Here is a 27527-nt window from a genome sequence, read left to right as displayed (position 1 = left end):
ATTAAATTATCTTTAGAGAGGAAACTTTTTTTTCAAGCAGATGGAGCAGATAACTAAGAGTTCTGGGTTCTATTCCCAGAAACTCTTATTGACTAACTGTGTTACCATGGGGCAATCATTTAATTTTTGGCTGTATTTAGCCATCTGTAAAATAGATATAATATTTGCATTTGTAATTGGTTTACACTGGCAAAATTGTGGACACAATGGTTGTACAACATCTTAGAGGGTTTTTTTAAGTTGTCTCTTGGAGTGTGTATATTTCATTACAACATCAGTGTGAAAACAAAAACTGACTTTTACCTTTCTCCTTTCAGTTCGAAGGGATATAGTTCATATCCTCTCTGATCTAGACATTGAAGTCATAGATGTAACAGATGGTTATGATATTAGCTCTTTCCTTCAGCCATTATCCATGGAAGATGTATTTGAAAGGACAAGCAAAGAATTTCCGATGGTTGCTGAGGTTATAGAAGGGCCCACAGGAAGACAGCAACCTTATAATTTATTATGTCCTGGGAAAGAAATTGTCATTCACAAAAAGTACCAGGCAAAAAGAATCCTTGCATCTGAGATCAGAAGTGATTCCCACAAAAGACACTTTTTAATTCCTGCCAGCTACAAAGGAAAGTTCAAGAGAAGACCTCGGGAGTTTCTAACTGCCTATGACCTGGAGATAGCAAGAAGTGACAAGGAGCAGCTTCATGTTGTAGCAACTAAAGCCTTTGATTCTCCCCATGCAGAATTGTTTTCTGTTTCCGTTGGAGACCAGTTTCTAGTTCAACAGTGCCAGACTGGTGAAGTCATATACCAGGGAAGGAAGAAAGTGATAGATGTTTTGGCCTGTGAACAAATACTAAGTGAGGCCTATAAGAAAGTGCTTCTTCCTATGTATATGGAAGGTGGCTTTGTTGAAGTGATTCATGACAAGAGACAGTACCAGCTTTCAGAGCTTTGCAAAGAGTTCCGCTTGCCCTTTAATGTCAAAGTGTCTGTGAGGGATCTCTCCATTGAGGAGGATGTCTTGGCTGCTATGCCTGGACTGCAGCTTGAAGAAGAAATCACAGACTCCTACTTGCTAATCAGCAGTGCTGGTGATCCTGCGGACAGTTGGGAAATTCCTGTGTATCGTCTAAATATGTCTGTTCAGTTGCTCAGCAAACCTGTTGATGAAACTGTATCCTCCCCAACTAGGACTATTGTGGAAGAGATCAGTGAAGAACAATATTACATGGTGAGGAGATTTGAAAACCAAGCCCTACACCCACCACCCAGACCTCCCAAAAAGCCATCAACACTGGAATCAAAACCTCTTCTCACTGTGCCAGAGCGAAGTGTGTCAGATGCACTGCATGCTGTGAAGGTAGGACATTTCTTCTATTATATATCCTTTGTCATATGTTTGAGATGCTTCACAATCTGCTTCCATTTTATGTTGGCTTATGTTTTATGTTAAACTCATTTATTGTCATGCAGCCTTTGAGATGGCAGTGAACCCCACATGATAGACAAATGAGCTGTTATATATCTTGACTAGAACTTAACATTGAGGTCTGAATCCTCCGTTGGTGTAAATTGATCTGTGGCCAGTTGAAGATCTGGCCCTAGAGCTTTGGGGTTGGATAATCCTTTGTTGCACTGGTGTATAAGTGAGGGGACAATTTGGGCAATTACAGCTAAATGCTTAAAAATGGGAAATACATGTTGATTCGATACATTAAGAGAGAATTTTGTTCAGATAGAGATCACGGAATTTGTATTTGAAATTTTCACATAGACATTCTACAGAGATATTTTTGTTCTGAATATTTTGCATTGTATCCAAACAGCAAATAGATTTTTGAATGGAAAGTATTGATTTTCATAAAGCTACTGAAGTTTCAATATTTCACCAAGGCAAAGAGCACATACAAAAGTGCCCATTATAGATGGACAAATACTGGAGTATTTTTAGTAGCAGTTAACCCATAACAATTGTGCTTATCATTGGTTTTCTCTTATATGTTGAAAGAGCTATATACAGAAAGGTGACTCGATGAGGTCTCAGCGGGGAAACAAGTACAGGGCCTGCTCAGACTATATGTGTCTCTCTAGTCAGAGCTCCCATTCCCCTCTTGCTTTCCTGTTCAAATGCAAATCCACCAAAAGGAAAAAAAGACTAATTTTACATTAATTATTAATGCAGCTGAGTCTCCAGAATGTGACTAGCTACATCTTGGTGATGATGATCTGCTTGGAACGCAAACAGGAATTGATGTGTTTACATTTTTTTAAAAAATAAGGGCCATATTTTGCCCTTTGCATCCACGTTTGGAGGGGAACATCTTTGCGCCTCTCCCCCCATTTGCTGAATGTTATTCACCTCTGTGGCAGCATTTTCTGCCTCTGTTCTTAGGACAGATCGTTTTCCATGGGCCTGAAGGTCTATGCAGAAGGAGCAAGCAGGCCTGGGGAGAAGTGGATGTGGGGGAATTGTTCTGATACCAGTCCTGTGGAATCCTTCAGGTACAAGTGTTAAATTAAGAGGATGTGCTGATTTCCTCCGTCTTCCCTCCAAGCTGGTGAAGCCCCTTCACTGACCCTTTTTTGGGGGGGGAGGGGTAAGGGGTGTAGGTTGAGTCACAGCCGGCTGCTGGCTGCAGGGAATTCCTAATAGCAAGGATCCATTAAGCCATGCTGCCAGCTAGTGGGGACATACAGAAGGCATGGGTTCCAGAATTGGTAGGGAGGCCTGAGGCCTGTGTGATGTTGCAGTATGAAGTACTGGATGGGAACTCAAGAACGCTGATGAGGTTCAACGAGGACAAGTGCAGAATCCTGCACTTAGGATGGAAGAATCCCATGCACGGCTACAGACTAGGGACCGAATGACTAGGCAGCAGTTCTGCAGAAAAGGACCTAGGGGTTACAGTGGATGAGAAGCCGGATATGAGTCAACAGTGTGCCCTTGTTGCCAAGAAGGCTAACATCATTTTGGGAGGTATAAGTAGGGGCATTGCCAGCAGATGGAGGGACGTGATTGTTCCCCTCTATTCAACATTGGTGAGGTCTCATCTGGAATACTGTGTCCAGTTTTGGGCCCCACACTACAAGAAGGATGTGGAAAAATTTGAAAGAGTCCAGCGGAGGGCAACAAAAATGATTAGGGGACTGGAACACATGACTTATGAGGAGAGGCCGAGGGAACTGGGATTGTTTAGTCTGCGGAAGAGAAGAATGAGGGGGGATTTGATAGCTGCTTTCAACTACCTGAAAGGGGGTTCCAACAAGGATGGATCTAGACTGTTCTCAGTGGTAGCAGATGACAGAATGAGGAGTAATGGTCTCAAGTGGCAGTGGAGAAGGTTTAGGTTGGATATTAGGAAAAACTTTTTCACTAGGAGGGTGGTGAAGCACTGGAATGGGTTACCTAGGGAGGTGGTGGAATCTCCTTCCTTTGTGATTTTTAAGGTCAGGCTTGACAAAGCCCTGGCTGGGATGATTTAGTTGGGGATTGGTCCTGCTTTGAGCAGGGGGTTGGACTAGATGACCTCCTGAGGTCCCTTCCAACCCAGATAACAGCCCTGATATTCTATGATTCCATGAACTCTTCCCGAGGTCTATTTCATAGGCAACTGAACCACCAATCAGAAGGAGGCAGACTGCCCACTGGTACCAGTGTGTATGTGTCTGAGAACAATGAGCTGGTATTTGACTCTGGATTAGTATCGTGCAAGAGATGTTTTACTGCAGCTAGGATGAGGCAGTTAGAATAACGGAGATACATTATGGTTCACTTCTACATTTGTGAGTGACTGCAACCGTAGACTTCAAATACTTGGATACAGAAACACATTTAAGCAAATGACGTTTTTATGAAAGCTTGCAATAAATAAATAATAAATTATAGTCAAAATGTTAGATCTATACAGATTTGTAAATTCTCTTTTACTTGAAAGGTGAAACAAGTAGATATCCCTTATTCATAAGATCAAACCCTCAAGCTCTAATATAATAGATTTAGAGTCAAACAGAATGTATTATCTCTCCATCCTGAACAGAAAGAGGCCTTTGAGAGTACCTGGATCTGCGCTGACATTTTCCTGCTTTGGCCCATGTGATGATTATAGTTGGGGGGTGGGGAGAAGGCTACAATTTTCTTCTGAACATACCTGCTAAATCTGAAGGTTCAGAAATTTGCCCAGATGATAAATGGCCTAATCTGCATATTTTATGATTGTGCATTTCCTCATTTGCATAAATGACTACAAACCTCCAAATGAGCAGAACATAAACCCAAGAAGGGTGATGCATAGAATGAACTTTAGGATCCTAGAAATTGCCTTGGTCCTAGCTAGCTCTGGCATCTCTCTGGCACCTGTTGGAGGCTCTGCCCCTGGTTGCTCTTTGTCCTGATCTGGGTGAAAGGCTGTCTTTGAGTCGGTGACCATCAGCTGGTCATGCTCTGGTTGGGCTGATAGCCCCTAGCTGGGAATTCAGCTTTGATTGCCCCTTTACCCTTGTTTCCTGACTAGAGGGAAATGGAGGAGGCTCTAACTGCACCGGCCTGCTGCTCCCTGACTGGGGTGGAATCACAGAATCACAGAAATATAGGGATGGAAGGGACCTCGAGAGGTCATCTAGTCCAGTGAAAAGAGAGGCTTAAAAGAGGCCAAAATCTATAGCCATAGGAAAATACTCTATCACTGGAAAACCATCCCTCTGCAATAGACATGGAATTATATAATAAAATAAAAAAAAGGGAAAAGAATGATAAAAATACAAGATATAGCAAATCAATATATCTGTGATAAGTGGGGACATTACTGTCAAATGTATATTGATGGCTCCAAAGGGGAAGCAACAGGTAGAGTGGGAACAGCTTTCTGTGTGCCTGCATTTGGACTCAAGAAAGCCATAGGGCTAACTAACTTTATCTCTGTCTTTATGGCTGAGCTAACACTAAGTTGGGCCTACCATGTATGGCCAGTTGCCTTCCTGTCTGATTCCTTATCAGGATTGCGGGCACTATACAATGGCTAGGATGACCAGTAGAAAGTGTGAAAATTTGGGATTGGGGTAGGGGGTAATTGACGCATATATAAACAAAAAAGCCCCGAATATTGGGACTGTCCCTATAAAATCAGGACATCTGGTCACCCTACACAGAAATGATATACTTAATGAAATATGCTAACAAACAAATTGGTGCAATGTGATGTGACTAGTAATAACATGGATCCAGGCACATGTAGGGATTGCTGGCAATGCGTAGGCAAACAAAGAGGCAAAAAATGCTATTGAGCATGAACAAGTTGACCTAGAGATCCCACTGAGCAAATTGAATTTACACACTTAATCAAAAATGAGATAAGGAAGGAATGGCAGGAACTTGTGTCCGTGTGAAATGAAGGGGGGGAAAGGGGGGAATCTGTGAAGTATGGCCAATAGTTGAAATGTTTACATAATCCAAGGACATGAGAGGAAGAGTGAAGTGGCTCAATTCAGAATTTTAGCAGGTCATTGTGGATTAAATAGTAATCTATTTCTAACAAACTTAAGGATGGACTAGGTAAAATATGTAAGGTCTGAGAAAAAATAGATCATCTCCCATGGACCTGTAAAGATTGTACCAGTAAAAGGAGATATTTATATGGAAAACTCAGAAACCTTGGAGTAATAAATTTTCTTTGCAACACCAGTACAGAATGCAAGGAAAATGGGGCCCAATTAAAAAAGCTATTCTCCAATTTTTAATCGTCCTGGGAAAGATGACAGACTTTTTCATAATCTGTCTATGAAATCCAGTGGATAGCAGTCATAGACTCAGGGAGTGAGCTTGCCATGCCACAGAACCAAAGGAGAAGGGGCCTGGCTGGGGCAGCTAGTGGAGAGAGGAAGCGGTGGCTGAGGATGGCTGGAGAGAGAAAGCTGGCTGGCAGGCAGTTGAGGAGGAGGCAGGGTGGAGGACTGCAGCTAGCCCCCAGCTGAAATGAGGCTGAACATTGAACCTGACAATGGGGGTCAGTGGGGAAAAAGAGAAAATTGTCTTGGATTATGAAGGAGAAAAAGCAAGGGATGAGGGATGGTCTCGGATCAGGAAAAATTAAAAAAAATTAGGTATACCAGGATTTGAAGAATAAGGAATTCATAGAAATTAAAGAAAAAAACAGGATAAAAGTCAGCATGTTGTAATTGTCAGATCAGAGACAGAAGATGTGAAAACAGGGGAAGTTAACCCCCTGAGAATGGCAGAATGGATGAAGCGAAGTGTTGGTGTCATTCAAAGAACTAAAAGAATTGCTGGGTGGCGATCTATTGATAGAGTGTAGGCATAAAGAGCAAGCTGAAAAACTTCTAAAAACTGCAACCTTAGGGAAAATGAAAGTTACTTCTCAATGGCCTAAATTCCTGATTGAAGTAAGAGGGGTTATGTATGAAATCTGAGGATAATATCTAAAAGAGTATAGGTGAAGATAAAGTATTGTTTGTTAAATGGCTACTTAGTAAGAGAGGGAGGGAAAGGCCATCTACGACTGTACATATAACACTTAAAGGTAGGATGCTTCCCAATAGGATCCAAATGGATTATCAATCTTTCTGCGTTAAACCATATATTCCCAGTCCCCGCACCTCTGGTGAGGTGCTTTAATTGTCAAAGATTTGGATGTATGGCAGCCATTTGCAAGGGAACAACGTGGTGCAGCAAATGTGGAGGAAATAACTCCCATGACAAGTGTGTAGAAGGAACAGAACCTAAATGCAGCACTTGCGAGGGAAAACCCAGTGCAGCAATAAAGGATGTGCAGTAGCAGAACAAGCTAGAGAATTACAAAAAATGAAACCTATTCACAAAGTATCTCATGCAGAGGCAATCAAAAGATACACATTGCAGAAAATAGAAAAAAAATATGCAAGTAAGCAAAGGTTTCAGAGTAGCAGCCGTGTTAGTCTGTATTTGCAAAAAGACAAGGAGTACTAGTGGCACCTTAGAGACTAACCAATTTATTTGAGCATAAGCTTTTGTGAGCTACAGCTCACTTCATCGGATGCATTTGCAAGTAAGCAAAAAAGATGTTCGGGGCAGCAGAACACATCTCTGACCAGGGAGGAGAATATGAGAGGAATGGGAGATGATGTATTGCTTGTAAGTAAAGAGAAGTTTATAGTGTTCATTATAGAAGTAATTAATTGCACCTTGCAGGTGGAGAAAAAACCTCAAAGGTTTGAAATCACAGCAAATGCAGCAGAAAAATATGTAAAGAGAGACAACCTCTCAATAGACTGCAGTAACAGGATTTTGACTGAATGCAATAAAATAGCTTAAATAACATGATCTTAATGATCCTTAGCTGGAATGTGCATGGTTTAATAGTGCATAGACCGGAATTTAAGAAAGCCATCTCTAAATTGGGGGAAAAAAGCCTAATGCAATATGTATGCAAGAAAGATGGATAATAAGTAAACTTGCATTCAATCTACGGGGGTATGATATACTCTGGAGGGATCGAGAGGCTACCAAATGAGAGGAGGATTTAGCTTCATCAAAATGGATACGCAGAAACTACGGTTTGAATATAATGCTATTAAGATTCTTATGCAGAACAAAATCATTTATATACAGATATATAATTTTTATAATCCATGTAAAAATTAGTTAATATGGAACTAGAAAAATTATGTAATGTCAAAAACTCTATGATAATTTGAAGAGACTTTAATAGTCATAATGTACTATGGTGAAGTAAGAAAACTGACTGAAATGGTAACTGTTTAGAACAATTTATTGATATACATAACTGTAATATTGAACACAGGAGCACCTACTAGATTTAATTGATTGGATGGATCCTCTTCTGTTTTGGATCTGGGAATTGCAACAAATAATATAAGCTAGTAAATGGGAAATGATCACCTCCTACACTTATTGGGTGTCAAGGCTGAAGAAATGTCAAAAAAACGTGAAAAGAGTTTTGAACTGGAATTTTAAAAAGCTAATTGGGGCCCTTTCAAGATTAAGGATGATGAATATTTATGCAGTAGCTGTGCAATTGACAACCTAGGAGAATTCTATAACAACGTAATAAAAAGAATTACAGCAGCAGCTGATCAGGCCATCTACAAAACACCAAATTGCTGCCGACTTAGAAATTCGGTTCCCTGGTGGAATTAGGATTGCAAATAAGCAATCAAGGAAAGTAATAAGGCATCCAAGCAAACAAACATATAGTGAATACTAAAGACTTAAAGAATTATAAAAGATGTAAGGTGGTAGTGCAAAGGATTATCAGACAGACCAAAAAAGAAAGTCGGAGAAATGTATGTTAACTGAACCAAGATTGAAGGTTTTCAGAAATATATAAGCAAATTTAAAGAATGACTGGAATTGGAAGTAAAAGTCTTAAACAGTGAAGCAATGAAACTAAGGTCTCCAACTTAGGAAAGGAAGACATTTTAGGAAAAGAATTCCAAAAGGTCAGTAGTGGTATGAATCAAAGAAATAAGTTTTGTGAAAAAAATGAAGGTTTATTGAGGATTACTGTGAACTATTAAATGGCTGGAGAGAATATGCTGCTGATGTGTTAAACAAAAGTTTTAGTGTGCAGGAGCTTATTTTAGCCACTAGAAAAAGGAAAAATACAGCTTCAGATAAAGATAATATAAGGAAGGACAAGATTATGTCATGGAAGTGTAACCCTTCTGCCCGTCAGAGTTGGCAGCAACAAGGGCCGGGTTCAATATCTAGGGGATCCATTCCAATAACACAATGCACACCGCCTCGAGCCCCCACCCAGTGACCTGGGACAAATATATACCACCCCCGCTGGGCGCCTCCAGGAGGCAATACTTCCCCTCTCGCAAGCACATAGTCTGAGTGTAGCGAAAAGCCTTTTAATAACGGAGAGAAACAATGTGGCATTATGTTGTGGAAACACCACCAACAGGATTCATAACACAACCCATGAGCAAAAAAACCCACCCCAAGCAAATTGGGGCATGCCCCTTTCCCTTTGGTTCTTGAGTCCGGCAACCCCAAATCACCCAAAGTCCCAAAAGTCCAATGACCCAAAAGTCTCTGTCCCTGGTCAGGGCAGCCCCAGAGTTCGAAAGTTTATCTGCGGAGCTTTACCTCCCAACCTGGGTGGAGATGGGACGGGGGTAAGAGGCACCTTACATGATCTGAAGCTGATCGCCCCACAGCTCCATAGGCCTTTGCTTCGCTCCGCTCCGCCAGCCGCCCCACGAACTCCTTCGCTCAGCTCCGCGGCCCACAAGCAGCTCCCACCATCCCACGAACTGCTCCACCAGCCAGTCCACAAACTGCTCCGCGTCCCACCAGCAGCTCCCGCCATCCTACAAACTGCTCCACCAGCCTGTCCACAAGGCACTCCAGCCGTCCCACAAACTGCTCCACAATATATCTTCAGGCTCCCCCACTACTTAACACAATGCTCAGTGATTTCAGCTCTTAGTCAGTTCAGTTCTTTGGTGAATTCAGCTTGTAGTAGGTGAGCCTCAATGCTGGTGCACCATTAGCCCAAACTGAGCTCAGCAGCTTGTAACTAGACTCCTAATGGAATCAAAATTAGCTCTGACATTCCACAGTGGAGAGAGGAGGAAGTGCAATTAGCATGTAAGGCCCTCATCAAGGGGCCCATGCCACCAAGTATTAATACTTGTCCCCAGCTTCTCTCAATTCACAGAGTTTTAAAACCCATGACCCTTGCCTAGCGAGTGCTACTTAGTTGATGGTGAGTCCCTCCATCATAACAAAAGGCCAAGTACAGTTCCAAGCACAGTTCCCATAATCAGGGTAATAACAATTTATTCTTCCTGCCCCAATAACAGAGACACTGGGGATCCCACAGCAGCCAAAGTGACCATTTGGGCAGCTATGGCCTCATTCTAGGCAGGGTGGGTGTGCCTATGCAAATGAGATCAGCCCCTGAAGTTCTTTTCCACAACTTGCCACACCTCACCACCAGATGTCAGGGTGGAGCTCATCCTGACACTGCTTACATCAGTAACAGATTCTATGACTTTTAGAGACCTTTGTGACATTTTCTGCTTCAGCCTAGGGCAGTGGGGCCACAGCTGTCAGCCCATGAGCCAGAGCTTTCAGTCATCATGGGCAGCGGGGGGACCCAGGGCTCCCAGCTGCTGGGGGCAGAGGGGAGACCTCAGAGCTCTCAGTCACTGCGAGTGTTGGGGCCCCTGGAGCTCCCAGCTGCCGTGGCTTGGGCTTAGGCTTCAGTTGTCTCATCAGTCTCCCCCTCCATTATTTTTAGTAAAAGTCAGACAGGTCACAAGCTTCCGTGAATTTTTATTGTCTGCAACCTGTGACTTTTACTAAAAATAACCGTGACAAAATCTTAACCCTAAATATAAGTAATGGAATGCGTCAACACTTGTCAGAAGGAAGTCTAAAGATTCTTTTGCAGTTATATAATGATATTCTGGCGAAAAGACAGTTGCCAGTAGAATGGAAACAAGCACTGGTAATACCAGTGAGGGAACCAGGCAAGGTACATACAGGGCCTGACACTTACAGGCCTATTACCCTCACAACATATGTGGGGGAAATCATGGAAAAAATAAATGTAAGACTTGCAGAATACTTGGAGAAAAATTATATTATAATTGAGGTACAAAGTGGCTTCAGAAGAGAAAGATGACCATATAGTCAGATTACAAACAGAGGTACAAAAAAGCATAAGGACAAAGAACTTCATGGTAAAAGTCTTCCTGGCCTCCTCTATAAATTAGCCAAAGCTGGAATAAAAAGGAGAATGTTTTGGTGGATAAGGGACGTTTTAAGTGATAGAATCATACAAGTCATAGAGGGAACATCAAAAATCTACAAGCTTACACATGGTTCAGAGTAGCAACCGTGTTAGTCTGTATCCGCAAAAAGAACAGGAGTACTAGTGGCACCTTAGAGACTAACAGATTTATTAGAGCATAAGCTTTCATGGGCTACAGTCCACTTCATCGGATGCATAGAATGGAACTTATAGTAAGATATATATATATACACAAACAGAGAAGTGGGAAGTTGCCATACAAACTGTGAGAGGCTAATAGTTAAGATGAGCTATTATCAATAGGAGAAAAAAACTTTTGTAGTGATAATCAAGATGGCCCATTTAGACAGTTGACAAGAAGGTGTGAGGATACTTAACTTAAGGAAATAGATTCAATATGTGAAATGACCCAGCCACTCCCAGTCTCTATTCAAACCCAAGTTAATGGTATCTAGTTTGCATATTAATTCAAGCTCAGCAGTTTCTCACTGGAGTCTGTTTTTGAAGCTTTTCTGTTGCAAAATTGCCACCCTTAAATCTTTTACTGAGTGGCCAGAGAGGTTGAAGTGTTCTCCTACTGGTTTTTGACTGTTATGATTCCTGATGTCAGATTTGTGTCCATTTATTCTTTTGCGTAGAGACGGTCTGGTTTGGCCAATGTACGTGGCAGAGGGGCATTGCTGGCACATGATGGCATATATCACATTGGTAGCTGTGCAGGTGAATGAGCCTCTGATGGCATGCAGCTCTATGAGGGAGTATTATCAGCCCTACTTTTTTTCCATTTTTATGAATCACCTCCCAGAAAGCGTGCAAACAGGAATAGGTATTTTCCTTTTTGCAGATGGCTGTGCTATGTGGACTAAGCACAAAAGACTTCAAGTAGCTGTAGAAAAGACAAATGAGGCACACCAGACAATTTCCAAGTGGGGAAATTATCAAGGATTTAAATTCTCACTTGCAAAAACAAACGGAATGCTTTTATCCAGGAAGGAAATTAAGGAAAAATTGGATTTATTTCTTTATGGTGAAAAAATTCAGATAGTTCAAAAGTTTATGTTCCTAGAAGTCATGTTTAATTTTAAAAAAATTAACTGGGAAAGTGACATAGATAATATCATATAAAACTTACTTAAAAATGTAGTTGAAAAAAACTGGAGTGCGGATAACAAGATACTGATGATAATGTATAAAGCACTGATAAGACCAGCTTTAGATTATGGATGCCAAGCTTTAGGTTCAGCCTCAAAAACAACTTGGAAACTGAAACTCAAAAACAACTGGAACTGCTCTGCACCCAAGCTCTGTGATTGGCACATAGTGCAATGATAACAACACCAGGGTGTGTGCTGCAAGTAGCCACTGGAGAAGCAGCTATAAATCCAAGGATGAAGCTATTTAATCTAACCTTTTGGGCGAAACTAAAAGGGGAACCTGAAAATAGAAGAACATAACAGATTTATGAGGATTGGTGGGAGCTTAGTAGACAAAACTATATAGATTGCCACGGACTTCCTCATACTGTCCGTGTTAAAAAAAATGGATGGAGACATGTAAAGAAGAAAAATGGAGAGACCTAAACATTTTTAGTCATGAGAAATCAAATTACAGCTGAAAATTATTCCCATGTTTGAGGATTTGGAATTGTATGGGGGGAAAAACTGAGAGAAGGAAAAAATTACACATTATGAATGAAATTCCTGAATCTATTTATGAAAAATGGGGCTATCTTTGCCAAGTCTCTACAGATGAATCAAAAGATGACAGCACAAGTAGAGTAGGAACAGCCTTCTGTGTCCCTAGTCTTGGAATGCAGAAATCTAAAATATTATTAAATTATGTGACAATTATGACAACTGAACTGATGGGGATAATGTTCGCACTAACATGGATAAGAGATGTACAATCGGCTGCAGCTGTAATTTTATCTGATTCCTTGTCAAACATAATGACAATCAGAACAGGGACTTCAGAAAGCAGAAATGACGTAAGTGAAATATGTTCTTAACTACGGAATTAAGCAGGTATCTGTGTTACAATACCATGAATTCTATTGCATATTGGAATACCTGGAAGTGAAATGGCTGACAGCAGCAAAACATGCTCTAAAAAATGAGGGAGTGGATATTAAGATACCCTTAAGTAAACCGGGCTTTAAAAGTGTGGCCATGGAGGAGCTTGCAAAGGAATGGCAAGACCTATGAACTAAGGAAATGAAAGGATGAAGGTTCTATGACGGTTCAGCAACCTTTGGCACGTGGCCCATCAGGGTAATCCGCTGGTGGGCCGCAAGACATTGTGTTTACGTTGACCGTCCGCAGGCACACCCCCCTGCAGCTCCCAATGGCCGCGGTTCACCGTACCTGGCCAATGGAAGTCATGCCATTGGAAGTCAGGCATGTGCTACATTGGGGCCCATGAGAGAGTAGCTAAAACCAAGAGCCTCCTAACCATTGTGGGAGACTGCACCATTCTGCAGGGAATGTCCTAGTTTGAGCTGCTCTTCTCTCTGCTGCTGATGGGCTGGCAGCCTCATTGAAGAGCTTTCTGTCTGCATCCTACTGAAGGGTCCCTCCATTTGTACTTCAGGTGTTTGGTGATTCTGCAGAATGCAATGAAGTCCTTTTATATGGCTCTGAATCTATAGTCATTTCAAAACTGGTTGTGTCGTTCAGTCAGAGCAATATTGGATTAAAAGTCTCTTTTTTAAAAAGTTTCACTATGAATATGGTATTCTTCCTCTCTTCCTGTCCTATCCATCAAGTAGTGTTGCTGTGCTAGGCCAGAGTGATCCTTTTAATTATAATATATTGAGATCAGATGCAAAAAACTAAATAAAGGTAATATATTATTTAAGATACTAAAAGGTTTCACTGCTGTACACTCCAGAGCAGAATTTGTCTTACCATTAGAGGAATTTGCATTTCCCTTCTTCTACATATTGAGACTAGCTAGCTAACTTCTTACACGATGAAGAAGATATGTAGAGGAGTCGTGTCAAAATCGGAGTTCTTTCAGATAGTTGTTTTTTGAAGCAAAAATCATCATATGTGCCCTTAGCACTGGAAAGTAATTGTGCATTGGATAGGAAAATTGTGGAACCAGCGTGATGGAGTATAACTGCAAAGGGGAAAGTGTGTTATGTTGTTTCCTCTAAGGCAAAGGAAAGACTCTTAGGAGTTATTTGTTGTGCCACAGCATCGCTTCTGCTTGACCGACAAGTGCCAAAGAGAGAGATTCCTAGTCTGAGTCTAGACTTTTATAGTATACACTTATATTTCCTGGATTTATGGCTCATGATTCAAAGACTGTGAATGCCATGGATCTCCTGTGATTGTCAGATGATTGCTATCTGTAGTTATAAGAAAGAGCAACACATGGCAAGTCATGCAGCTGTGTTATAATCTTCTGCCTCGGGGGAATCAGAGAGACACTTTCTCTATCATTTTCCTTAAGGGTGGTGGGTAGATGTGATGTCACACTGTGACTTTAGCATTCTTTCTTGGCTTGTTCCTTGATACTTTCTTCTGTCAGTTTTCTCACTGAGCGTGCTCATTGTTATCCATCGGAGATCATGGGCCAGTGTAGTAGTAGCACAGTGTTCTCCCCAGTGCAGATCAGAGTTTGAGAGAAAAAAAGAGAACCGAATCACAGCTTTTCACATTGAAAACCATTGGTCTCCTTTATTCTCATGCCTTACTATCAACTTGGGCAAGTAACTATAAAACAAGTACTGTATGCCTAGTTACATGTTGTTGTTTTTTCTTGAAGCATGACTCTATATAGTGATTGTCCCAAAGTGAATTGCTTTAGTATTTCTGCTGATGGCGAAGAACCAAAATTTGTAACTATTTCTCATGGTAACCATATGGGGCATGGTATCTTGTGAGCATTACATTTACTGAGTAATTTGTCTTAGATCATTTCCAATACAGTAGTCCACAAACTATGGTCTGGGAAGCACTCGGTGATCCACAGAGAACTGGTTGGTCACATGGAACTGGATCTATTTTTTGTTTCCAGCTTCTACCTTTGGCCAAACAGAGCATTAAAAGAAAGACCTGATAGGTTTGTAAGAACAGTTGGAAAAAAGGAGGAGGGGAAGACGAGGTCTGTGTGAGATAACCTCTCTATCAAGATGTTGGCCATACTATGAAAAAAAAAGTTTGAGAACCCTTGTCCTAATGCTTAGTCTTATAACCTTCCCACATCTCCAGGACTGGTGGGAAACAAACACTGTGCAATTAGGGCCTGATCCAAAGCCCACTGAAATCATTGGAAAGTTTCCTTTAACCTCACATACTGCTCAGAAATATAGAAAATATTAACAATGATAAGTCTAGGTATCCTTAAAGAACAAAACCAAAAAGCCCACCTTCAAAACAGCAGGGAAAATATTCTAATTTTCTCAGGATGAATTTCCCTCTCCATTTTCTATTGTGGACAAAATTAGAACTGTGCACGCACAACTGCTTTCTGTCAATGGCAGAAAATTACAAGACTAGTAAATGCAGTGGGTTTTGTATATTTTATATATTTAATACAGCAGGCTGACATGGTTTCCCAAAACCCTTTGCCAGAGCTCTGGCACACTGGCAAGTAAATGAACCAGACAAAGATTTGAATGCACCCTTCACAATTAGGACCACACACAGTGAATATGACAAAACAAAAACTAAACTTTTCACCTGGCTGATAAATCTAGAAGGGTGTATCAGGTGAGGCCTGTGTGGTCCAGGAAGGAAGGGGTTTAAGATTTTCTAAAATTCCCTCATCCTGTTTATCTGCTACCTCTACGTAAACTGCCACCCTTCGTGAGAGATTCAAAACTGCAGTGGCTTTTTTCAAACTATCTTTCTAATTATAAGGATTCAGCACCTAGCACAATGGGGTCCTGCTCCATGACTGGGGCTTCTCAGTGATACAGTAATACAAAAAAAATGAATAATAATAATACTACACTTGGGAAACAGAAAAAGTATCATGTGACCTACTGTAAGTTACTAATCACAATTTACACAGCTCAGGTTTTAAAGAGTGAGTGTCAAATAGATGGCGAAAACTGTTCACTATTGAGCAATAGTCTTTATTTAAAAAACTAAACAAACAAAAAAATAACTCAACAAAAAATTATCAAGTAAATTCTAATAATGAGGAAATCACAACCTGCACATGGACATCCAGTACCTAATCCTGCCATGCTTACAATTTCATGGACAGTATGTGTGGAGCACAAGTGTCTCAAGGGGCATAAAGTTGGCAGTATTGGGCTCTCAGTCAGCAGACACAGGTTAAATCTACTGTTGACCTGTTTCAGCAAGGTACTATTGCATATGCCTAACTTGGGACTACTTATGTGCTTTAAGTTAGGTATGTCTTTACCTTGCAGAATTTAGGGCTGAGGAAGTTAATCATGGCCAATTATTTGCTCAGTGCTAGAACTGAGGAAGAGACAATGTAACTGTCCAAATTGCAATTTAGTTGAGTTACCAATAAGCATCAGGACATGATGGTTAACTGTGATTCGATGCTAAAGTCCATTATCATCTTTCAGGAAGTTCTTGCAATGTTAAGCTGTTCCTTGAATTTTTTTTTTAATGGTCTGCGGTATTTTTTGAATCTTAAATCTAAAAAAATGAAAAGAAAAGTGATCACTTCCATTTGGCTTTGCAGTTCTATGGACAGAACTACCAAAATCTGCCATTAACATATTTCTCACATCTGTATTCACATCAGAATGAAGACTTGTCTAGAATAAAATTGATAAAATATAAGTCTGTATATTTAAGCAAATGATTTTCGCTGCAGCCCCTCCTTTCCTAACCGTTACTTTTTTCCTGCTTTCAGAGCTATTTCTCATGAATTTTGTGTCTATATAAGGTAGGTTTAATGAAGATGTTTATGCTGTGCAGCAGGAAGCTAAACTTCCTAAATAAACATTAAAATAGAAGATGTACGCAGGGCTGCTAGAAAGATATAGGTAAGGCCAGACTTTAAGAATCAATAATTCTTTGACATTAGAAATAAGGGGAAATATGCAATTCTTAAGTAGAAAAATATATGCCCATGAAAACATAGGATCTGAGTGAGTTCTGTTCCTATCCTCTAACTTCCCTCTTGGAAAATCTACCAGCAGGACTGCTGCCCCACAGAAGTCACCCCTTTTATGGATTCTCACCTTTTGTTTTGTTTTGCATTCTCTCCCCATCTACTGCTCGAATAACCCAAAAAGTAAGCCCTACATAATGATAGGGAGGCAAGCAGCCTCAAGTCAGTAAGATGGCCAATGCTTAGTCATCCACTAAAACTCCACTGCAGTAGTTATTACATGTGCTAGTTTAAATGAGTTTGAGAACCAAGAGAACCTGAAATCTCACCTAACAAGTGTCTGGAAATCCTCAGATGTTTGTTAAGAAAAGCACCTCTGAATAATGAAAGCTTCTTTGTGCGCTGGCAAGAGAAGCAGCAAATTGTGGAGTACTTGTGGTACCTTAGAGACTAACCAATTTATTGGAGCATGAGCTTTCGTGAGCTACAGCTCAAAGCTCATGCTCAAATAAATTGGTTAGTCTCTAAGGTGCCACAAGTACTCCTTTTCTTTTTGCGAATACAGACTAACACGGCTGTTACTCTGAAGCAAATTGTGGAACTCACCATGTTGCCCTCATAAACAGAATGCAATGCGGAAAGATAGGGATGTGTCTGCCATAAAGGCAGACATTAGAGAATTGCCTGAAATGATATCAAGGAAATCTGAGACACACCTTTTACAGGGAATTCATAACTGATGTAGAACTCATTGGCAGAGTGAATGAAATTCAGGCAGGCATAAATGAACATTTAGATATGCTAACTGATGTCAATACCAAGCTTTATGTGGTAGAGAGAAAGCAAATTGGTTGATTTGGAGATTAAAATGGATGGCTCGGGGAACAGGGACAGAAAAAGTATCAAGATTAAAAAGGTGTCATAAGGAATAGAAAAGGGAAACCATAGAAAAATGTAGAACTCCCCAGGAAGGAAAAGGAGCACCTGCAGAAGTAGCGTCTGATTCAAAGTCCACTGAAGTCACTGGAAAGGCAATATGGCTGGGAAATAGAATTTGTCTCCCACAAAATGTCTTCAATTTATGGGAAAAAAGCTGTCCCAAATCAGGACAAAAAGTAATAAGTAAATAAATAAATAAAAAGTGTTGTGACAGGAAAATTCCCCCAAAATTCTGATTTGGTAGAACCTAAAAAAAAGATTTTGGCTTGCCCATCTCCCCGCTTTGCCTGACTCTGGCAGCCCAGCTCCATGTGTAGGTGGCTGCCTGACTGTCATCATTGTTGTCCTTGTCTGCATGGTAGTGCAGCTACATAATAATCGCAAGATCTGTCTTTGCTCATTTTAGGAAAGAGATGGGAGCTAAGCAGAATCACTGCAGTGCAAAACCAGACCAATATAAAAAAAAATGCTGTGGCTTCCCACTGAAGTTTTTCCTTTTCCTTTTCCTTGAAAACTCAAGATTACACTATCAGAACTGTGGTGGAGCATAAAAAGTCCCTAGAAGAGCTGCGATTATGTTTCAGACATATGTTTTCAGCAAAGAGAACTGACATGAGAAGATCTCCATCAGTGCAGCAGCAGGTCAAGCCCAAGAGGACCCATAAACAGAACACAAGAGAATTTCGAGAGAGAAGTCGTGGGGAGGAATAGGATAAGGATAATCAGGAGAGAGAAGATACTGTCTGAGGAGCTAATCAAAGAGATTAAAGGTTTCAAAGACACTCAGTTCTGAAGATTCCCAGGTTTGCTTATTAGAAACTTGTTAGTGCATGGGTACCTTGCTATCTAGAGTAAAAACTATGGGGATTCTAAAATCAATATAGTAAGGTGTATCCACTATCAGCTGAATAGCATTAGGATGGATGAGGGAAGCCACTATAGCAGGGTGGAATATAGTATTTTTAATGTCTGTACATTGAAATTGATTGTCCTTGCACCATGGATGGACCTATAGTTTATTCCCATTTTTGATACTGTAGAATGGTAGTATTTGGTGTTACTGTCTTCATTTTATTAGCTCTACTGTAGGACATAAAATAATTCTGTTGAAAAATATTTAATATAGTTTTATCATTAATGTTAGGACTCAGGTAACAAAAAAAGTTGGAGTAGCTAGGGAAGCCTTTAGTTACATCTGTTGTGACTCGACAGGAATAGCACCAATGGAGAATGAAAGGGAACGTCACGTGGATACCAGTCTGGCTACAATAGCCGTAGGAAGTGGATGGGTGGTAACTCCACATGACAGAGAGAGATGCGTCCTTTATGAAAGATTGGAATGGCCACTGGAGGATGGAATTTAGAGGGGAGAGGAGATAGGGATTTCAAAGAGTGCAGATCAGTCACCAGAAAACTGACACGAAAGATATTTGCTATGAAATGGTAATTGTGTAATTGGATTAGCACTAAAGGGAAGAATAGGAATGACAATTTACTGCTTGACCAGATGGGGTGACAAAACGTGCTCTAGATAAACGCCCGTCATTGTTTTACTTTAAATGTTACAAGCTCAAATTATCTGAGCGAGTGAAGAATATTTACATTTGAACTTGAGCAAATGCATCCAGAAATTACTTTTTTTTAAAGAAAGAAAAGAACAGAAACTTGTTATAAAAATGAGCGTGGTTTAAAAAAGAATGTTACAGGTTTAGTAAAATTGAAAAAAGGAGAATGGCTATATTCATGTATACATTGTTACAATTTGAGCAGAAACCTGACAAGTCTCATTTAGAATAGTGACTCTGAGGAAGAGAAAGGATGGTCTTGTGGTTAATGAATGGGTCTGAAACTCAGGGGGTCTTGATTCACCACCCTGTTCTATCTTGTGACCTTGGACAAGTCACTTAATCTTTTGCCTGAGTTCCCTATCTCTGTATCCTTAATCCAACCTTTCGTCTGTCTTGGCTACTTAGAGGGCCACGCCCTGTTTTAATATATGTTACAAGAAGCTACAAGCCAAAAATTAGCCAACAAGCAACTCACAAGCCAATTAAGCCAAAAACAAGCCCAATTTCTGTGGGTTTTTTGTGGGTTTGGCATGTCTGATTTACAGTACCATCAGCTAAATTTTTGTTCCTTCATCTTGAAGCTTATAGGATCCATCAGTTAGCTGTAAGTTTTTCTGGATTACTGATAAAACTTCACAGATGCTTTTCAGAAAACCAGAGTAAATTCCTCAGTTTGGCAAACTTCTTTTCAGATGATAGCATTGTAGTACAAGCTAGACATTAAAAATTTCAATGTACAATTTAGCCAGGGTCAGGCAAGGAAGTAAATGAAGAACTGTGTAGACAAGGATAGGGACTGCTGGCCATACATGTACTTCCTTTTTATAAACATATCATCTTGGGATAAGGTCTTACAGCAGTTAGTTAATGAGAGCAGGTCAAGACAACTTGGTGATAAAAAACTGACTAATAGTTTTTGTTGGAGCCAACCATAGCATTTGGATTGTATAGCAGTGGCACTCAACCATAGCAACTCAATGCATATTGCTTGCATTGGTGGACCTGCATCAGTGCACAAATTGTGGCAAAATGTCAGAAGATCCCCAGCATAGACCAGGCCTTTGGGTCTCACACTAAAATATGGGTAGAAGGGGGAGGTGCTGCGAGGGGGAAATTGAGAACCAATGGAGCAAGGAAATCAGAAATCCATTTGTTCTTTTTCGTATCTGAAGGTCCCCCCCTTTTAGATATGGAAAAGAAGAAGTGGAAAACAGGAATAGCACCCATATAAGAAGGAAATGATTTGCATTTTTTTTGTAAAAAAAAACAAACAAACAAGTTTTTAAAAACTTAGAATATGATGATGATTTTTAATGAAATCAGTTTTCTTTACGTGCAGGACTCCATTTTGTGACTTTCCAGCTCTCAATATCTTTGACCTAAAGGAAAATTCCACCTTTTTCTTAATCTCGAGATTCCTCAGCTTGAACCAAACATAAGGGCACTGGCTTTTTTATTTAAGTTCACGTTGAAGCTAATAAAAAATGTCTAAAGTTTACTTTTTATGCCTGGCAGAGCAGTTGCCACCTTATAGTTCCCAAAATTTTGGGAGGCAGAATAGAGGTTCCCAAACTTTTTTTGCTGTGCCCCTCTTCAGAGAGTCATGTCCCAGCCACAGAGGGCTTCTGTGTCCTGTGGTGTTGGGCTTGGGTCCAAGGATTGAAAGTGAGCCTACCCTGTACTCACCTCAGGCAGCGGTGGCTCCTGTCCCACAGGGCTGGGCCCAGCTCTCCGCTCAAGGCATTGTGATCTAGTGCATGAGGTTGCAGTGCTGCTCAGGTATGGCCCGGCCACCCTTCCATCACCATGACAGAGGGGAAGTGAGAAGGGTGGCCGGGCCAAACCTGAGTAGCACTGCGAACCTGTGTGCCAGTCTTTTTTCATTTTTTTTTTTTCCAGTTTATTTTGTTTTTTAACCTGGGGCTCAACGTAGCACCTGTCAGGTCCTCAAGCCCCCAAGGATAAATTTGCTGCAACTCCTCCAGTTTGGAAAACCTCGGGGGTAGAAAGCAATCTGTCTGTTGTCTGAACTGCTACCTGCAGTGTTCTAGCCATACTCTTTACTTCCCAGCTGTTCACATCCCACACAATTAACAGCCCCATCCAGGATAGAAGCATTTATCCCTGCTCCATTCCTTCACTAGCTTCTGGTGTTCAAGTTTCAAGCAGCAAGGAGACAAAGACATAGCAAATAGGAGAAAAATAGAAAGCAGCAGCAGCAGCTTAAATGGAAGGATGTAGCTGGTATCCACAGGAAATTCAGAAATGAAATCTCCCCATGACTTTTTGAAACCACTTCTGCCAAACTTGAAAGGTTATGTATAAGTGGAAATGTTACCCTCCAAAAATGAATGGAAGTTAAACCTCAGTTACAAATGCTCTAAGTTATTCAGTAACAGTATGCTAATAGTTGAAAGCTGCTATTGTTGAGTCATAAGTGAAAAAAGCATATAAATCATGGATTTGACATCCTGTTAATTTATAACAATATTTCCTGTCAATGCAAGCACTTACTATAATTGGATCTTACTTAGTGGATAGATGTTTAATTGACTGCTCAGATACCGAAAAATACTGGTATGAAAATGTCAGCCTAAGTGCTGTTTCCAGGAAGCGAGCCGATGTTCAGTGCACCCTGAAGTAGTCCTTGACGCTCTGTGTCACTTCTGGATGTAGCCACAATACAGTGGTAGTACCACCTGGATCCAGAGTCAGGGCTGAACAAGGGAAAGCAAGAAAAGGAGAATAAGCAAAATTCCTTATCAGTGGTGGTGGTGGGGTTTCTTCACCCCCAGAACAGACTGAGTGCCACATACATAGAGAGAGAGAGAGCACGTGAGGACTATGACAAAGACTGTGAAGGAAGAAAATAGAAAGGGGTGAGGAGGAGCACAGGAGGCATTAGAAAAGACAGAGCTTCCTTAAAGGCCCAGAAGCAGGAGGATAAAATATTAAAACATTTGTAAAGGAACAAAAATTATTTCTCAAAACAGTGGCGATATTAGCATATAATGCTTCAAAATACTGATAAATCATAGTGGCCAAAAGGGATAGGTCATTAGGAGCAGTTTTGTGATGAAAAAGAACTTGTCAGTAAAAATGGTGGGACCGAGTAAGTTGCCTCATCTATTCCACAGGAGACGAGGCAAACAACAAACTGATGCCATTGGGCCTAACTATAGCTCAGGAGAATAGGTATGAAACAGTCAAGAAACTGTTTTATGTATATTTTACTGCGGAGCTTGAGCAGCCCCAGTAATATATCAAAGGGGAACCTTGGACATAAATTTTGATTCAATGAGGTTCAACAAAAAAGCTCAGAAAGAAACATAAAGAAGAAAACCTAAACAACTAAGAAGACTTTGAGGGCAAGCAACAATGGAGGGACATAAAAGGTCAGGCCCTCAGTGGTGACTGAGATGTGCCTGGTGCAGCTAAGGGAGGGGCTGATGTTATAAGACCTTTTGTGATCCCTCCAGGCCTGGGTGATTTGTGTGCCAGTAGGGTCTAATTGAGGGATGAACTAGGCTGTGCCAGCTAACACCCCCCTGGGCCATTACCATGGCCAGGATGCAAGGACACTAGAGCCATATTATTTTTGTAGTAGTAGTGAAGATTTATATTATGCCCAAAGGCCTTCCTGTAGCCATATGACTTTTAAGGGCCCAGGACCAGGGCTTGTGTTAGTAAAAGATTAAATACAAGAGGTTCAGATCACCTTAGTTGGCTCAAAGCTATTCATATCTTCATTAAAATAGTTGTTGAAAATGTTGTTCTTAACAGATAAAATGGTGAGAAGAAAAATGATGCAGAATGAGATGCTTATGTGGTACAGAAGCATTGCTTGACCACTAGTAGGCTAAAATTAGGTTGAAGAGGAGATCATAAAGTCATTCATGCACTGCTTGCACCAAATAATGAGATGCTTTATATCGGTGTTTAATAATCCAGGAATATCTGACTAGGCTATAGGGTATATTTTCTTCTTGATCTATGCATGGTAATTGAATCTAACATTCATGGGAGTTTCATGATCACAGGTAGAATACACCTTTTGTTTTTACCTTTTGCTAAGGGCTAGCTGTGCATATATTTGACCCTTTCCCATATGTATTTTGGAGCATGAGAGTATGAGGAACTTTTGCTCACTTGTGTCTCTCATAAAGAACAGGCACGCAAAGGGGAGCAGACTGCATCATAAAGGGATTTAGCAGGATCACTGAGTCAGAATGCCTCCCCCATTTCCCTCTGAGTCAATGCAATTCTGCACCATCGCTTACTTTGGTTTGTGCCTAAGGGTATGTCGGTTTTTTAGAAATCAGTTTTATATATTCGAGTGTGTGTGTCCCCACAGAAAATGCTCTAAGTGCATTAAGTGCCTTAACTCGGCGGAGTGCTTCCACAGTACCGAGGCAAGCGTTGACTTCCAGAGTGTTGCACTGTGGGTAGCTATCCCACAGTTCCCGCAGTCTCTGCTGCCCATTGGAATTCTGGGTTGAGATCCCAATGCCTGATGGAGCTAAAACATTGTCGCGGGTGGTTCTGGGTACATGTCGTCGGACCCCCGTTCCCTCCCTCCCTCTGTGAAAGAAAGGGCAGACAATCGTTTTGCGCCTTTTTTCCTGGGTTACCCGTGCAGATGCCATACCACGGCAAGCATGGAGCCCGCTCAGCTCACCGTCACCATCACCGTATGTCTCCTGGGTGCTGGCAGACGTGGTACTGCATTGCTACACAGCAGCAGCAACAACCCATTGCCTTATGGCAGCAGACGGTACAGTAGGACTGGTAGCCGTCATCGTCATGTCCGAGGTGCTCCTGGTCGCCTCTGTGAGGTCGATCAGGAGTGCCTGGGCAGACATGGGCACAATTTGGAGTGACTTGATCAGGTCATTCTCTTTAGTCCTGCAGTCAGTCCTATTGAACCATCTTATGGTGAGCAAGCAGGCAATACGGATTGCTAGCAGTCCTCTTGTACCATCTTCTGCCGGGCAGGCAAGAGATGAGGATGGCTAGCAGTCCTATTGTACCATCTTCTGCCGAGCAGCCATGAGATGTGGATGGCATGCAGTCCTTCTGCACTGTCTGCTGCCAGCCAAAGATGTAAAAGATAGATGGAGTGTATCAAAACAAGAAATAGACCAGATTTGTTTTGTACTCATTTGCAACCCCCTCCTGCCCCCTGTCTAGGGGACTCATTCCTCTAGGTCACACTGCAGGCACTCACAGAGAAGGTGCAGCGAGGTAAATCTAGCCATGTATCAAGCAGAGGCCAGACCAACCTGCTTGTTCCAATAAGAACAATAACTTAGGTGCATCATTTCTTATTGGAACCCTCCGTGAAGTCCTGCCTGAAATACTCTTTGATGTAAAGCCACCCCCTTTGTTGATTTTAACTCCCTGTAAGCCAACCCTGTAAGCCATGTCCTCAGTCGCCTCTCCCTGCGTCAGAGCAACGGCAGACAATCGTGCATCTGAGTTGAGAGTGCTGTCCAGAGCAGTCACAACGGAGCACTCTGGGATAGCTCCCGGAGGCCAATACCGTCGAATTGTGTCCACAGTACCCCAAATTCGACCCGGCAAGGCCGATTTAGGCGCTAATCCACTTGTCAGGGGTGGAGTAAGGAAATTGATTTTAAGAGCCCTTTAAGTCGAAATAAAGGGCTTCATCGTGTGGACGGGTGCAGGTTTACATCGATTTATCGCTGCTAAATTTGACCTAAAGTCCTAGTGTAGACCAGGGCTAAGAGGTACAGTCTAGCTCAGAGTGAGACCAGCCCTAAGTAAAGCCAGCAGAATGAGCACAGGACTAGAAAATGGAGGTGCTGTGAATATTAACTTGAGTAAAATTTTGAGTATTTGCTCTGTGGCCATTTTGAAAAGTTCTTTTTTAAAAGTTGCACAATGATTTGCTGATCAATTACTGAACAGCAAATGAATGAATAAAAGCAAGATCTGTTCATGATTATTTTGTGAACATAAAGGGGAATTTATTTTGTTGATAAAGTATTGATAATCCAGTCAGAGCACAGAAACAATTCCATGTGACTTCAGAAACCAATCACATGGTATGAACAATGAATACCCAGAGCAACCAGTTTACACAATTGTTTGTGAAACAATTACAAATACCAACTAAAACTGTAAAATTAATGATGTGATTGAATAATGCAGATACAGGGTGAAAGGCTGAACACATCCACTAGAGTTATTCAGAACAAATAATTGGATCAAGGGCATTTAGTTCTATGTGTGAAATTACCACTGCAATTAATGGGAAATCTGTGATGTAAAAGACAATATTTCTAAATATGTTTTCCTGATGGTAGAGACTACAACAACAATAATAAATAATACCTAATAACACTTACATAGGGCTTTTCATCAGTAGATCTCAAAGCACTTTACAAAGGTCATATCGTTATACGCATTCTACATTTGTGATATTTGTTAAGAATTGATTATTTTATCAGTTTTAGGAGGTATAGACTGAACTCGTGTAGATCTTAGTTTCTCTAAAGCAGCTAAATAACTTTTTTTGTATTCACTGATTGTGGTTACATATTTATTTACAAAGTAGAGATTTTAAAAGATAACTTACTACAATGAACATATACGCTCATGACTTCCCGTTAAGGGGAGCACTCAATTTATTGGAGAGAATGCATTATAAAACAGTGCATTTGTAATTTTCAAAATTCCCAAGTCAATCTGACTCTGCAGTGTATAAATGTAATTGTGGACAGAACTCAATTATAAGAATATGACAAAGGTCTTAAGCATTAATTTGATGGTTACAAAAAAGCATCGATTTTATCTATTTTGAAAAAGGTTTGTGCATTCCGTGCACTTACTACCTAAAATCACTTGCCTGCAATTTTATGAAAACCTAGCACATTTTAAGTATAACCACAAATAAACCTCCACTCCAATATCAAAATGTTTGTCAGATAGTCCCTGGCTTTTGTACTTGTTCTTGTTCAGCAGGCATTACAACACTGCTTCCTTTCTGAAAACCATACTCAGTTTTATTTGCTCAACATTTCCAGCCACTCAGCTGTGAATACATTTTGATTCCTGGACTCTGGTTTAGACTGTCTGTACGCACACATTTGGGGAGGTACTGGACATACTTAGTGGGACAAATTCAGACCTGGTGTAAGCAAGCATAACTCCATTTGCTCTATTTACTGGAGATGCACCTGCTTCCACCAGGTGTTAATTTGGCCCCTTGGTTTTAATACTGGAATATGCCATAGGTGTTATATCAGTGGTGGTTTAGCATGTTTTTCAGTGACAGATGCTGTATTTACTGACAGGTACTGAGTTGTATCTACCTTTATGTCACAGTAGATCTGTGATTTCAGCCACTTGCATGTGAACATCTAGAGAGAAATTCACCCCCCTTTGCAGTGGGTCAGTATAAGGCATAAGCACCACTTTACAGTTCCCACATAGGCCTCAAAGTGGGCTCAGGGGATCTGTTCTCTTCTCCATGTACAGGAACTCCTCACTTAACGTTGTAGTTATGTTCCTGAAAAATGCAACTTTAAGTGAAACGATGTTAAGTGAATCCAGTTTCCCCATAAGAATTAATGTAAATGGGGGTCGGTTAGGTTCCAGGGAATTTTTTTTTTGCCAGACAAAAGGCATTATTCACAATTTAAACAATTGTAAACAATCAATTTAATACTACAGTCATTGCTGAGTATGAAGCTTGGTTGAGGTGGTAGAGTCAGAGAGTGGAAGAGGGTGGATTGTCCAGCTGCTCCTCCTGCTGAATTTTCTGAACTTGAAAAAACACATCTAGAGATTGTTGTTTTGCTTTCCTTTTTTTTTTCCTTGGTAAATTTCTTTATAGCAAGTCATTAGATGACCAACTGCCCTATCACTTTGGAGCTGTGTTCCCTGTTATGATCGTCATCACTCAGGATTTGCAAGCCAGCTTCAATCATTTGGAAAGCTTCAGAAAGACGTTTGGCAGTCAAATTTCAATGGGTTAGTTCTTCTTCTACTTCTTGGCCCTCTTCTGCCATTGCTTTCGTCACCTCTAGTTGCATCAGATCTTCATTGGTTAGCTCTTCTCCGTGTGATTGCAGAAGTTGTGTAACATCGGCTTCTTCCACCTCATCAAAACCTGCTTTCTTGGCCAAGCCGAGGATATCTTTCTTCATAGCGGGGACAACAT

General features: G+C 40.9%; 1 protein-coding gene across 1 annotated transcript in view; it reads left to right on the top strand.

Annotated features, from left to right (window-relative positions):
* THEMIS (thymocyte selection associated) overlaps window positions 1–27527 on the top strand; it is a 109898-nt gene that overhangs the window by 30280 nt on the left and 52091 nt on the right. Inside the window, exon 4 of the mRNA XM_077811737.1 lies at window positions 318–1363. Within this exon, the coding sequence (XP_077667863.1) occupies window positions 318–1363 (1046 nt within the window). The remainder of the gene's footprint in view (window positions 1–317; window positions 1364–27527) is intronic.

The sequence above is a fragment of the Eretmochelys imbricata genome, chromosome 3 (genome assembly GCF_965152235.1).
Source record: "Eretmochelys imbricata isolate rEreImb1 chromosome 3, rEreImb1.hap1, whole genome shotgun sequence".
Taxonomy (NCBI): domain Eukaryota; kingdom Metazoa; phylum Chordata; order Testudines; family Cheloniidae; genus Eretmochelys; species Eretmochelys imbricata.
This window is presented reverse-complemented; position numbering and strand designations above follow the sequence as displayed.